The following is a 13,871-nucleotide window of genomic DNA, read 5'->3' on the forward strand; positions in this document are numbered from 1 at the left end:
ACAGGAACACCTCTTACAAGAAAAGCTCTTTCCACTTACTGGCAAGCCGTTTGCTACCATAAAGCCAGCCTGCTACAGCTGGGAGAGGTGGAAGGTGGCTGGTCACTCTCCCTCTTGTAGCCAAGCCGGCTTGGTAGGAGAATGAGGACTAAACCAGTTAATGTTTTAATCTCCTAGGATAGAAAATCTGCTTGACCCTTCATCCCTCCCCGGAGAACTACACAAGACTCTTTTCATGCTCCGACATGGAGATCTTGTCTTTTAAATGCAGAGAAAAGAGGACACAGCTCCTTTCCGAGGAACCAAACAGCTCTGTGCTGGTACCCGTGTAAAGCTCCAGCTGATGGGCTGGGGATGCAGGGATGCTCGCCTGACCCACAGTACTCTGGGAAAGGCGATCTTTCACACCCTGAGCCTTTGCCTCCCAGCTCCTCCTGGCCTGGAATGCAGCACACGTTGCAGGATTATTGTAAAACATGCCCTGCCTCTAATCCCTTCTCCTCCTGCCTTGCTCCGGTATTGACTGCAGGGAGCTGTGTCAGGCCCAGGGTCAGGCTTGCCTCTCACAATACCAGGGCAGGCAGAAGGCTCCAGTCTCTCCAGCTGACCGCAGCACACAGGAGACTGGGGAAACACAGGCTGCCCCACACCTTCGTGTATGCAGGCACATCAGCCTGGAGCCCCCCAGCTTCTGGCTGCTGCTCCACAGGCACAGCCGTGGTCCTGCGTGCAGGCGAAACACCAGACCTGTGCCAGACAGACACTTGCTCGCTGAGAGATCAAGGGCCTAACTCCAACCATCCCTATGGTTTTCCTGGCTTGCTCCTGGGTACCATACCAAGGGCATATTACAGGGTACATCTGGACGTCAGTGTGTGGCACATCAGCCATACTGCAGTCTCACTGTACATGCCGTTACTCCCAGCTACAGCAAATATCCAGCTGACAGGTCCCAGTCACACCACGTCCAGCCCTGCAGCAATCCCTGCTTGTCCAGACCCTGCTGCAGCATCCATCAGGCCACTACAGCCTGAGTAACCTTGTGTCATGACTTAATCCCAGCCAGCAACTGAGCACCACACAGCCGCTCGCTCACTCCCCTCCCAGTGGGATGTGGGAGAGAATCGGAAAAGTAAAAGTGAAAAAACTCATGGGTTGAGATAAGAACAGTTTAATAATTGAAATAAATTAAATGGTAATAATAATATACAAAAGAAGTGATGCAAAATGCAATTGTTCACCACCTGCCAGCTGACGCCCTGCCAGCTCCCGAGCAGTGGCGCCCGGCCAGCCTTCCTCCCAGTTTATATACTGAGCATGATGTCATATGGTATGGAATACCCCTTTGGCCAGTTTAGGGCAGCTGAACTGGGGTATGGAATATCCCTGTGGCCAGTCTGAGGCAGCTGTCCTGGCTGTGCCCCCTCACACCTTCTTGCACACCTCCAGCCTTCTCAGTCGGCAGAGCACAAGAAGCTGAAAAGTCCCTGACTCAGTGTAAGCACTACTTAGCAACAAGTGAACGTCAGTGTGTTACCAACATTATTCTCATCCTAAATCCAAAACATGGCCCCACACCAGCTACTAGGAAGAAAAGTAACTGTATCCCAGCCGAAACCAGGACACCTTGACATTGCAGAAAGATTTCTTATCAAAAGTACGAGTTGCTTAGATATCACTCTGGGTTATTTTGCTTGCTTTCAAACGCTCTTTCCAAAACTCTGGCACCTACAGCAAACTGCCCCATAAACAGGCACGACCAGGAGAGCCAGCACAGCTCCTTCCTCAACCTGCAAGCAGCAACCAGACTCACGGTGTAAAGGTCTGAGCAGTGTGTTTAACCTCAACAGCAGTGCACACACAGCCAGATGGGAACCAGGAGGCTCCTGGGTGCAGGGGACAGATGTTCAAGTCCCCCAGCACAGGGAGTGCAGGCACAGCAAGGTGCAGCTTAGCAATATGGCACTCAGCAGAGGTCTCAGCAGCTGCCTCTCTGCCTTTCGCCTGCAGGCTGGGGTGATGTGCATGTAGAAGAACCGCAACCTGCCAACCTGCCTCCAACCACCTGCATAGACAAAGAGGCTTTCGGTAAAGCAACCACTGCAGTGCACTCAGCAAACCGCTGCTTACAGTTTCATTTGGAAGGCAAAGCTTTTGCACTGGTTAAAAAAAGCACAAAAGCAACAAATTCCATTCTCTGCTTTGCCCAGTACCTGCAAGCTGCATGGGGCCAAGTAAGACAATTGTGGTCCTCAGTTTCTCTTGAATTACCACCTTTCTGCTTTATCCAAGAGCTCTCTGCACGACACGTGGCACCAGGAGGCCCTGGTCCTTGCTGGAGCACCAAGGTGCTGCCAAATAACAAAGGATGCCTTGGGATTTCCCCAAAACAAACATCCTGATCTGGGCAGACATCATCAGGAGAGGAGGGGAAACTGTACAGAGCACCTGAGGTAACCACCCCTTCTTTCCCTGCACAGGTACTATGAGTTTCAGCGACACGGCCCAAGGAAAGCAGTCTGTGTCCAAGAGCAAGCACACTGAAAGTGTCACAGCAAACAGGGTAGGAAGGGAGAAGTGATGATCCACAATGTCTGCTTCAAGACAGGACCAGCTCCACCCAAATCATCCCCACCATATTCTTCTAAACTCTGAAAATGTCAAGAGCTAAAGGTCCCACATCCCTGCCCTCACCCGCAGAGACTGCTTACTGGTCTCCTTGCAGCAGGGAAGGACATGACCAAGCACTGTCCACCATGATCACCCAGAATAAACTTTTCCCTTCCTCTGAGCACTTTCATTCCTCCAGAAAAACTTTTTCCTGCTTAGTCTTCTCCAAGCTGCACATCCCAGATCCCTCAATCTTCCCCTGGAGGTCACATCTTCCAGCTCTCTGATTCTTCTGTTCTTTTCTGGGCTTTCACCACTTGTGCCAGGTCCTTGCTGAGTGTGGTATGCAGAACTGGTTTGCCCCAAAGGCTTAAACTAGGCTCCAAAACACTCTGCCTAGGAAAAGAGCTGAGACTTTAACATGTGCCTAGAGCCATTTTAATACGTATTAGCAAAAGAGAGTGTAGGAGAAGCCCTGATGGTAAAGAATTTAATTGGTGCGTGAGTTGCCCTGAGATGAACACACAGTAAAGCACATGCAGGATAGCTATGGGAAGGAAGGAAGAGCTTCTTGTTAACAGGACCGACCTTTGCACTGGAGAGCTCTAAATGGCTTCCACATAAACAGGACCCTGTCAGAGGTTGACTTTACCTACCCAGCAGTCTCTAACGGGCAGTGATAGAGGAACTGGCTGCCTGCATCTAGCCCACAACCTCCTGCCGTGCATGACTTTGGCAGCAAGAAGGGTGCTGTTTCACACAGTTATGGATTTTATGGCCAGAAGGAATTACTAAACTAATCCTCTATTTTGCAAGCCAGGAAACTTAGCTACCTTCTGGTGAACCAAGACCATGAACTTACACTAACCCTCTGAGGATCACACCTTTCCTGTCTGCTCCCAGAACAGTTGATAAGGGCACATACTCCACAGAAAACTGCTCCTGTGCTTTTAGGATGCAATGAAAAAAAAAAAAATCAACCACCAGCAAAAGGCAACGGAGAGAGAAACACACAAAATCACTTGATTTAGGCAAAGACGGACACTGCTCTTTTCTGCCCTCCTGGGACGGGCGTGTATGTCACTGCTCAAGTTATCCAAAACCACTGAAGCCTCCAGGCTGCATCAAGAGCCCCTCTCAGCTGTGGCAAGACCAGCTCCTGAGACTGCAAGAAAAGGAAATGAAATGCGAGGCTGAGATCATTACTTTGAAACTATAAGCTCGTGCCACTGAGCCAAAGCCTGTTATATCGACATGGGTTTGTGTCACCCCAGCAGCAGAGATCATTCTCCATCTCTGCTTGCTCAGCTCCTCTCCTCCTGGGACAGCTGCCGGCACTCCACAACGCTCTGTGAAGTCCAGCTACAGAAAGACTCCCGGTGCAGATAAAAGTTACAGGGCTGAGTGACTGCAGAGCAACAAGTACCCTGCTGACCGCTCCACCATGCATGGGAAGCTGCCGGCCAAGCACAAAGTGCCACCTGCAGAGGGGCAAATGGCTAAATCGCCAGGGCAGAGAGCCCAGAGCGGGGTGTTGCACCTGGGCAGCAGCTCTGAGGGAGGGGAACAACCCTGCCTGCCAGCGACTCCCAGGCTGAGGAAGGGTGAGCAGAGCTTGAACAACCACTGGCCCACGCAGCCTACACGCTGTGCCTCTGCTTCCTTCATTTTACGCAAAGGTGGATACCAAACCCAAGCCCAACGGTTACTCCGCGTTACGCGAGCGACCGACCTCAGTGCGTATCGCAAACCCACACCAACAACCCCTCCGTCCATCCCCTTGTAGCTTCTACGGAAACCAAAGCAGTCTGATGCATCAAACCATCCCGTGTCCCCTGGTAATGAGACCAGGAAGAGGAAAGGGAAAAGACTGACAAGAACTTGCAGACACTCACCCTCTCTTCCCAGCGCAACACCCCTGCTTGTTGGTTTTCCTTGGAAATGTGTTTTTACTCTGCACTCCTTGTTAAATAAGAAAGGGAGGACAGGTCCCTCCGTAGCGGGACAGAGAGGGCTGCTCCTTTAAGGCCTCTCCTGGATGCCCTTTCCCTTTGAGATGACTATCCTCGATTCCCTCTCTTTGATTTAAGAGTTCCTCTCCTGGCCCTGACAGTAAGGTATTTCTGTCCCACAGATTATAACTCACTCTGGGCTATTATTCAACTCCCAAGCCCTGGCCCTGCTGCATTTAGTCCAAACATAATATCCTTCATGCATATATTATCTGTCTCCCTATTATCTGGAATCATTTCGGAATTAAATTTCAGTCCTGCAATATTGGCTTGAAGAGCGGCTCGCTTTATGGGCTAGTCAAAGGTTAGAATACCAATCAAAATAACACTGCCGATGCAGAGAGACATTTTAATATTCCAAAACCCGGTAATTGTAAAAGGACATAATATTTTTTCCCTGATTACCCCAAAGGCAACACATGTTAACAAGGCGAGGGAGAGAGTGAAAGAAATTTCAGAGTTCAGACAGCCGCACGACAGATTTAAAGGAGAAGTGGTGGCTGGCTGCTGCGCTCCAGCCCCTGGAGCAGGAGGGGTCCCCTGCCCATGCCAGCGGTGCCACGCGCCCCGGGATGCCGTCCCCTCCGTCCCCAGCCTCCTGGCGTTCGTGCCACCCACGCTGCCCCACAGCAGACGCCTTCGAGGGTGCTCTCTCAGCACGGGAACGGAGCAGCCAGAGCTACGCCGAGATGCGGGTGAAGATTATCACGGCAGAAGAAACCGCTGCGATCGGCCGGCCTGACCTGCGCAGGCCATGAGGCTGCCCCACATTCATTCCTGTTTGAACCAGAGCTGATCCTTTTAGGAAAAAACCTTCCCTCCTGAGCTGGAGAATCCACCACAGCCCTCGGTAAGTTGTTCCAATGGTTAATTACCCTCACTGTAACAATCTGCACCTGAATTGCCTCCCTTTGGCTTGCAGGCACTGGAACTGCTTGTGCTTTTGTCTGCTAGACTGAAGGAGCCTTTTGCCACATTTTGGCGCTCCCTTACCCTTCTCCCTTGGAGACAGCCAAGTCTCCCTTACCCTTCTCTCCGGTTCCCTAAATGGCTCCCAGGATCTTTACTGCATGGCAAGTGTTCCCATGGGTCTTGTAGTTCTCGTCCAGTCTTCAAGTTTCCATAATCCTTTCCGACGCAGAGATGGGACCCAGCATCCCATACTGGTCAAACCAGTCCCAAAGAAAAGGATGATCCAGCTCTTCTGTTCCGGCTTACCACTGCCTGTTTATAAATCCAACAGCAGCCGCCTCCTGGATGCAGTATCTGCGCACTTTATCGAAAATGATTTTTGTGTTTTCTTCCAGGGCATTGATAAAAGTGTTAAATACAAGAGGTCTGAGAAATAGATCCCTGTGGGACCCCACTAGGAAGACATGCACTCCATGATGATTATCCATTTACAATTAAATGCTAGGAGCTGTCAGTTTGCTCGTTCTTAATCAATGTAATGTGTGCCATGTTGATTTTGTATCACTCTTGTTTCTTAATCAAAATGTCATAAGGTACCAAGTCAAATGCCTTCCAGAAGTATATTACATTGACACGGTTACCTTTATCAACCAAACATGTAGTCTCATAAAAAAAATATCAAGTTAGTTTGAAAAAGATCTAGTTTCCATAAATCCACATTGATTGGCATTATATTACCCTCTTTTCATTCTTTATTAATCAACTATGATATCTGGCTTTTCATTACTTTGCCCAGAATTAATGTCAAGCTGATAGGGCTATAATTACTTCATCGGTCATCCCATTTGCCCTTCTAAATTACTGGTACAACATTAGCTTTCTTCCAGTCCTCCAGAACTTCTCCCATGTTCAAAGACTTATTAACAGTTCAGGGCTTCTCAGCCAGCTCTTTAAAACTCCTGTAAACCAGCTACGCAAAATGCCAACCGAAAGCCACCACTTAATTTTATCAGAAAATTGTGTTGTAACAGCAAACCTCTTGCTCAGCGATACAACATCCTCTGCCTTTCTGTAAATACAGAGCACAGTGTTTATTAGACACAGTCATTTTGCTGTATAAGCAATTCCTTCCATTTCCTTCCAACTATGAACCAATGCCACTGCACAGACACTTTTCTTTCCTCATCTCCATGGAAAAGACCTTCTTACTCCCCTTAACCCTGGAGCCACGCTTCTCCTTCTGCTTCCTTTCACAACTTCTCCCGTTCCTGCCTCATGAGAGAGACCTTCCAAAGCCAAGAGCTCTGCAATGGGGGCGAGGAGCCCAGGGAAGCAGAGCTCCCACTGAAGGAAGGTTTGACAGGGTCTCGGAGCACTCTGCAAACCAGCAAAGCACTGAGCACTGTGGGCATATGAGCAGCTCCCCGCAGTTAAGTGGCAACATCTAATTCCATGCTTGATGCTTTGGCTGTGAAGCACACTGCCTGAGGAGACCTCCTCCCTCATTTCTTACTAGGTATTTTATATTCCCTATAGCCAGTAATTCACTAAACGGGCAACTGATAACAAGCACGGTAAGTCCTCAGGACATCAGACCTCACAGAGGCAACTTCCAGGCACATGAGCCAAAAAAACCCATTTCTCAGTTGCACCCATTTAAACATTCTTCATCCAAACCACTGAAGACGCTTCAAGTGCCTGAGAACGCCTCCTCCCATCCCGAAGGCAGAAGGAATTGTTAATTCAGAGGAGAGACAAAAAGCTGTTAGCAAACCTTTGTTTGTTTAAGACGTGTTTATTTCTAGTTGCCAAATATTAACAAAAACATTCTATTACTCTATCAGATTTCACAAAGTGAGTAGGTGACCTTAAAGCATTTGTGCCTGTGTATTATCAGTTTGCTTCCAAGATACGAGTATCCACAGATCAATAAATGCTTGGCCTGGAAAAGGCTAGCTCTGCACACAGCCACATCACCCCCAGCACGTTCACACTGAGCTCTCTCAACGCTGTTTCATGATGCCCAGAGAAGGAAAGCTGCATTCCTCCACACAGATCATTACTAAAAACTCTCCTAGACGTCAGGAGGATGTCAAACTAGGACCAGTTTTCTGTCACTTCTAAAGCAACCACTGTTACTGTATATCGAAAGGCATGCTGCCCTCTGTGAGCAGGAATCAAAGATGGTCAAACACGCCAGGACAGCTGTCCTGAGCAAAGCGCAGCTCTGCCACTGGTGTGAAGATTGTCTTTTTTAAAAAATAAATATCATTTGAAAAACATGTAACCCTTAGTGGTTATAAAAACCACACCTCTTACCTTTTAACTGCGTAACGTCCAGAGAAGAAATGGAAGACCAGGATAGTGTATACAGAGTTAAAAATAGCTTCTACCACCCAGTTCTAGAGTCAGAGGGCCTTTGTGCCAGCCCTCTGACAAGTTACGCTGTGCTGGAAGAGCAATGAGAGGTCTCATGTCAAGAGTAACATGAGAGGGGAACTGGAAACACGTACTTGCTCCTCCACACAATGCAAGACGTAGGCCCAAGAAAATGATCAAACAGTGGGTTTAAAAGAAACAAAAGGGCCTGGACCTTCACACAATATACGGATATATAGAGTCTAATTAATGCACAATTAAATAGCAAAAGTCATTGCTGCAGGATGCTGTAGAAGCTGAGAGCATGAGCAGTTTCAGAAGACGATGTACAAGTTCCCAGTAGACAGCCATTGCAAACGCAGTGGGTGCCAGACACAGCAGCCCAGGGACAGCTGCCAGCTCTCAGTCCCCAAAGATACAGTTACTGGGAACCAGAGAAAGCTGACTCCAATCACAGAATCACAGAATGGTTTGGGTTGGAAGGGACCTTAAAGCCCATCCAGTTCCAACCCCCCTGCCACGGGCAGGGACCCCTTCCACTAGAGCAGGTTGCTCCAAGCCTCATCCAGCCTGGCCTTGAAGACTTCTAGGGATGGGGCATCCACAGCTTCTCTGGGCGACCTGTCTCACTGCCTCAACACCCTCTCCGGGAAGAACTTCTTCCTGATATCTGATGTAAACCTCCCCGCTTTCAATTTAAACCTGTTACCCCTTGTTCTGTCACTACAGGCCCTTGTAAAAAGTCCCCCCTCAGCTTCCTTGTCGGCCCCTTCAGGTACTGGAAGGTGCTATAAGCTTCCCCCAGAGCCTCCTCTTTTTCAGACTGAAAAAGCCTAACTCTCTCAGCCTGTCCCCATAGTAGAGGTGCTCCAGCCCTCTGAGCATCTTTGTGGCCTCCTCTGGACTCGCTCCAAGTGGTCAATATCCTTCTGATATTGGGGGTTCCACAGCTGGACGCAGCACTCCAGGTGGGGTCTCACCAGAGCAGAGTACAGGGGCAGAATCCCCTCCCTCGCCCTGCTGGCCACACCTCTCCGGATACAGCCCAATCATGCTCTCCATGTGCCTGCAAGCACCAGCTACAGACCTCAGGCATGGAGAAGGCCTGGGCTAGACCCTTGGTCTGACCATTCTGACACCTTTGTCACCCTTACGCGCTCTTGCACAGGCTAATTTAAGAGACTTGCTTCTCCCCTTCTTCCACCTCCTCCCTCCATCAAACTACTCTTCCCTCGTGACATGCTCCCATGCCGGCGGTGCTGGCACTCCTGCTGCCCACCGTGGTTCTCATTCCCAGACTCTCGGTCACCCTGCGATCCCTGGGGCTGTGCCCTCAGCCCAACACAGCGCTTGCCATCCTCACAGGGTGAGGATCCATCATGGGACCGGCCATGCCGCTAACTCAAGCAGGACCCGGAACGATAAACCACAGAGGTTCCTGAAAGAGCAAAGGGAGGATGAACAAGTGCCAATCCTTGTGTTAGGATAAGAACTAATGAATTTATCCAGGCTACCTAAGGATACTCCTGGGGCAGCAGCTTGGTTGTAGCCTGTGAGTTGCAGCAGCTTTCCTTTTCCCATAAATCCCAGCCCACAGCCTCCTGCTTTCTGCACGTACTTCCCCACTCGCAGCCCTCCCTGCTGACATGAGGCACTCTGCCATTTACAACCTGAGCATCCAGCTCCAACGCCGCAGCTCAGGTTCTGCACCTCAGTCCTAACCCACGGGGCCTCCGTGGATCGACATGACAGGTACATAAGGAGAACTGGCAGCCGGGATGGTGGCTCTCTATCGAGATGGTTTAGGGGGATATCTGAAACGCTGCGGCATTCACGGAAAGCCTCCTCTGCTTTCTGCTGCCCTCCCATAAGGCTGAGCTAATCGGAGGGAAGAACATGATAAACTCTCTGCCCCGAGTCAGCTCTACGCTGACAGTTCACCAGACATACAAGATCACTCAGTGACATTAAAAATGTCAGCAAACACCGATCAGGCTTGACGGAAGGGATGCATTAGCAGGCTGGGGGGGCACAGGGCAAGGTAAAACTTCAGCAGATGCGGTCAAGTGCACAGGAATCCTTTCTCCTTTTGTCCTCCACAGAAGGCTTTTTCACAGACCCCAAGACACTGTGGCCCCCATGGCAGCAGTCAGGTGTGGAGCTCAGCACCACCTGCACGACCAGAGCAATCCAAAAAAGGTTTCCTGGGGCCACATAAGCGTGGCAGCTAGCAGGGGATGATCCCAGTCTTCAGTTTGCCTGAGAGGCAAGTCTTGGATGCTCTGAAAGAACCCTGGAGGCACAGGGTGCTCCGCTCAACTGCTCCTGCAGCAGAGAAGTGACAAGGGAAGGAGTTTGTTGGAGAATAAACCCTGGGAAAGATCATCTGCACAAAACTGCTCTCAGACACACTTGCCATTTACACTCACATGAACCGTTTTCTTGACATCTGGAAACACCCAAGCCTATGCATTATCCATGACCTAGAAATTAGCAGTTTCACACCACCCCCTCCCCAACACCTTCATTTCATGGATCAGGTCAGAGGCAGACTTGGCCTAGGAGGTATTTCTAAGTCAGGAGCGTGCCTTCCATAGCCACCTGAGCTATGCAGCCAAGAGCAGGGAGGCTAGATGTCTGTCCAAACCTATTTGTCTTACACTGAGAGCTCACTCAAAAGAGGGTGAGGTCCCATTGGGTCTCACTGCTTGGCCAGAATTACTTATCCAGGCTGGGAATCCTCTCTTGTGAAAACACACAGGCAGTTCCCCCACAAGCACCCCCAGAGAGCGGGGCAGTGAGTAGCACGGAAAGATCCTAACCCTAGGCAAGAGCAAGCCCCAGGGGAGGCAGCTCTTCAGCTACAGGTCGGGAGAGGTCCCTGCTGTCCTCTTCAATCTGAGTCACTTCCCAGAAGGGTGCAGAGACCCTGGAACCACCCCATGTCACAGGGCATCAGATCTTAGAGAGTCAGAAAAACTTCAGATTTTTAAGAAACTAGAGGGGTTGGAGGAAGATGAAGATTTCTCCCACACATCCTCCCCATCGATGACGTGACGGAGACTGGAGCCTTACTTTCTGAGTAACACATCTGCAGAGGGGAACAACCCCAGCGCATGTGCCCCCATCCTACAGGCACAGCCTTCAGAGAGCTGGGCAGGGGAACACATCCCTGCAACAGCTTCCCTCCTCCTGCCTTTAGCTCAGTACTTCACAGGTGCTCACCAGCCCTCAGCTGAGTACCACAGCATTTGCTGCAGCAGAACACATGAACGCCCATCTTGAAGAACAGGAACTTGCCAGGATGTCCACGTTAGGATGAATCCCAGCTCCTAACACGCTAAATCCAGGAGCCTCCAACGATGGGAGAGAGACATTAACCATTCATCCCGAGGCCCAGAGGAGAAGCGTGGTTGGATCAACCTACTTCTTAGCGAACATCATGGTACACACAGGGATTCTGGTTTTTTTTTTTTAAATATTATTATTCTGCAGCCATCAACCTGCTGGTTATATTGCTGCTATCCATTCACCGGAAGTTTAGTGAACTTCAAATGATGATCATTAATGGTCACTGAACTGCAGAATGCCCCAATGTGCTTTCAGATTTCATTTACCAAGGACCAGCAATCAGCCAAAAGATTGGCTCTGACAGCAGGGAAATACAAGACCCTTTGACAAGTTCAGCTGGGAATGTGCTGCCAGCATCCCTTGTTAAGTTCATGTTCTAACCTATTTGACGGAGCAGATCATGCAAATTGTCCTTCTGCGGCCACTCAGCCTGTCACTCATGCTTCCATTTAAAACAATAAATAAATAAAAGAACAAAAGAAAAGCCCACAAGTACAACGAGCTGTTTACAAGCAAATTCCACTTACCAAGAGCCCTAATTACCACGAAAAGGCGCAGAAACCCAAACAAAACATTAAATTGGATAGGGGAAGAGAATCTTACTTATCCAAAGGTTTAAGCAGGAGGGCCAGCCCAGTTTCTCTTGTGCACAGACCCCAGCCTCCCCCCTCACCCTGCTACTGCTTGTAATCACACTTGTTCTTTTCTCCCCGTTTTGATTTGTGGCTTATCACCACATTTCTTGGTGCAGACAGAACAGCTGCGCCAGGAGACCTCCCAGCCGCACATCGGGCTGTTCTTCCACCCAGAGAAGGCGCAGAGCAACACGAGGCACTAGACAGTAAAGTCCAAGGTATTTTACTTTGCAAAGTGACCACGGGTTTCTTAGGTGGACGTGCTGCTGAGAGAGCTCCCCCTCCCCACAGCACAGAGGGCAACACTGATTTTTATTTGGGAATATTTCCACATTTATCAATCACAATTTGACCTGAAAGGACCGAGCTCCCAGGAGCCTTATGCGGCTGCAAAACAAAACACTGGGGCCAACACAACCTTCGCCGAAGAGGAGCCTCAGAGTGTCCCACTATTATGCGGAGACACTGCAGCGTGCTTGCCACAATGGGATTCTCCCCAGCTGCAGAACACATCCCATCAAGTACAGTAAGACTCTATTAGAGGAGATACAATAGGAAGCCGGAGGACTCGCTCAGCCCAGCTTCTGAGAAAATAACTCATTTCAATGCAAAACAGCAGTAGTTATTAGACACCTCCTTAAAGAGGAAAGGAGAAGGACAAGGAGAGGGGGGAGAGAGGGAGATGGGGACGATGGCAGTTTGCACAAAAGTACCTTTTTCAGATTAATCCACTGTTTGAAGTAATCAGCAACCGGCAGCCCTAAGTACTGGCATTGTCCTGGTAACCTGTAAGAGAGAAGAGAGAGCAGGTTTGATTCAATCAGTGTCCTGACAACACAAACTCTGTTTTCTTAAGTGCATTTCGTTCTGAGATGGAAGAGGCCTCAAGTCTGCTCTAACATGCTGCGCATCAGGAGGATTCTAGCTTTCGGCAAAAAGCCCTCACGAGAGCACAGCTTGGCTGAGGACTTAGATATCCAGCCACATCCAGGCTGCCGACACCGTTCAGCCTGACCATTTTGGACAGGAGCTGTGTGCAAGTGCAGCATGCAGGTCCTCTCCACCATGGCTAACACACAAACACGACGGAAGCATCGGGGTTGTCCTTAGCTAAGTGAACTCATCACAAAATCCCTGCGCCCCGCTCAGCCAGCAGCTTACGGGGCAGGCAGGAGGAGTGACAATTCACCTGCCATGCCCTGGTGCTTTGCCATTTGGCCTTCATGGTTAAACACCTCACGAGACATGAGGGAGGGAAGGAGGCACCGACGCAATAATTTATTTTTTGGGAAGTGATGCTGCAGGACTAAACTTAGCCTTAAGTTTTAGGGCTAAGAAAGCAGAGGCTGTTTTCTAAGCAGGTGCTGGGAAGAAAAAAAGCAGTCACAACTCTGAAGGTGCAAGGTGCTGCACACTGTTCCACTACAGGTTTGAGCAGCAGCAGCCAGAGCCGCAAAAACACGTATTTAACCTCCCCCTGCCCACTGTGAGCTGCTGGAATAGGGGTCACGAAACAAACGGCACCGGTAAGGGACGTGGGGGACCTGAAGGGACAGCAGGACCCCAGGATTTGGAAAGCTGTTTCCCCCACCCTGTGCCAGCTCCAGAGTGTTTGCAGGGGAGCTATGACGTGCCCCTCAGACGGGGAAGGCAAAGCTGTGCGGCTCCAGCCGAGCCTGTGCAGGGAGATGAGTTATGTGAGTTTTCCCCGGCCAGTTTGATCTGATCAAGAGTAATTGATGGATCTTGTTCATTCACGTACTGCTGAGCACGCCTGGGGCACTGGTCACAGGATCTTCAACTGAAGCAAAGGAACATCCCAAATAAATATGTCAACTAAATAAATGACTAAATTAGACCCGTTTGTGCATGTTAAAAGCCACAACCCCAGAAATCAGCTTTTGCAAACAGAGGGGGATGGGGATTCTCAACTTCCTCAAGCATCTGGGAGCTGCTGAGGGAGGCTGTAGGG

The 13,871-nt window shown here is 49.8% G+C and overlaps 1 protein-coding gene across 1 annotated transcript in view; it reads right to left on the reverse strand.

Moving 5' to 3' along the window:
- The window catches only part of ERI3 (ERI1 exoribonuclease family member 3), a gene marked incomplete at its 3' end in the record, with an annotated part of 85,910 nt that overhangs the window by 30,513 nt on the left and 41,526 nt on the right, over positions 1-13,871 (reverse strand). Inside the window, exon 5 of the mRNA XM_010154940.1 lies at positions 12,613-12,685. Within this exon, the coding sequence (XP_010153242.1) occupies positions 12,613-12,685 (73 nt within the window). The remainder of the gene's footprint in view (positions 1-12,612; positions 12,686-13,871) is intronic.

This window comes from Eurypyga helias, unplaced genomic scaffold, assembly GCF_000690775.1.
Source record: "Eurypyga helias isolate BGI_N326 unplaced genomic scaffold, ASM69077v1 scaffold22407, whole genome shotgun sequence".
NCBI lineage: Eukaryota > Metazoa > Chordata > Aves > Eurypygiformes > Eurypygidae > Eurypyga > Eurypyga helias.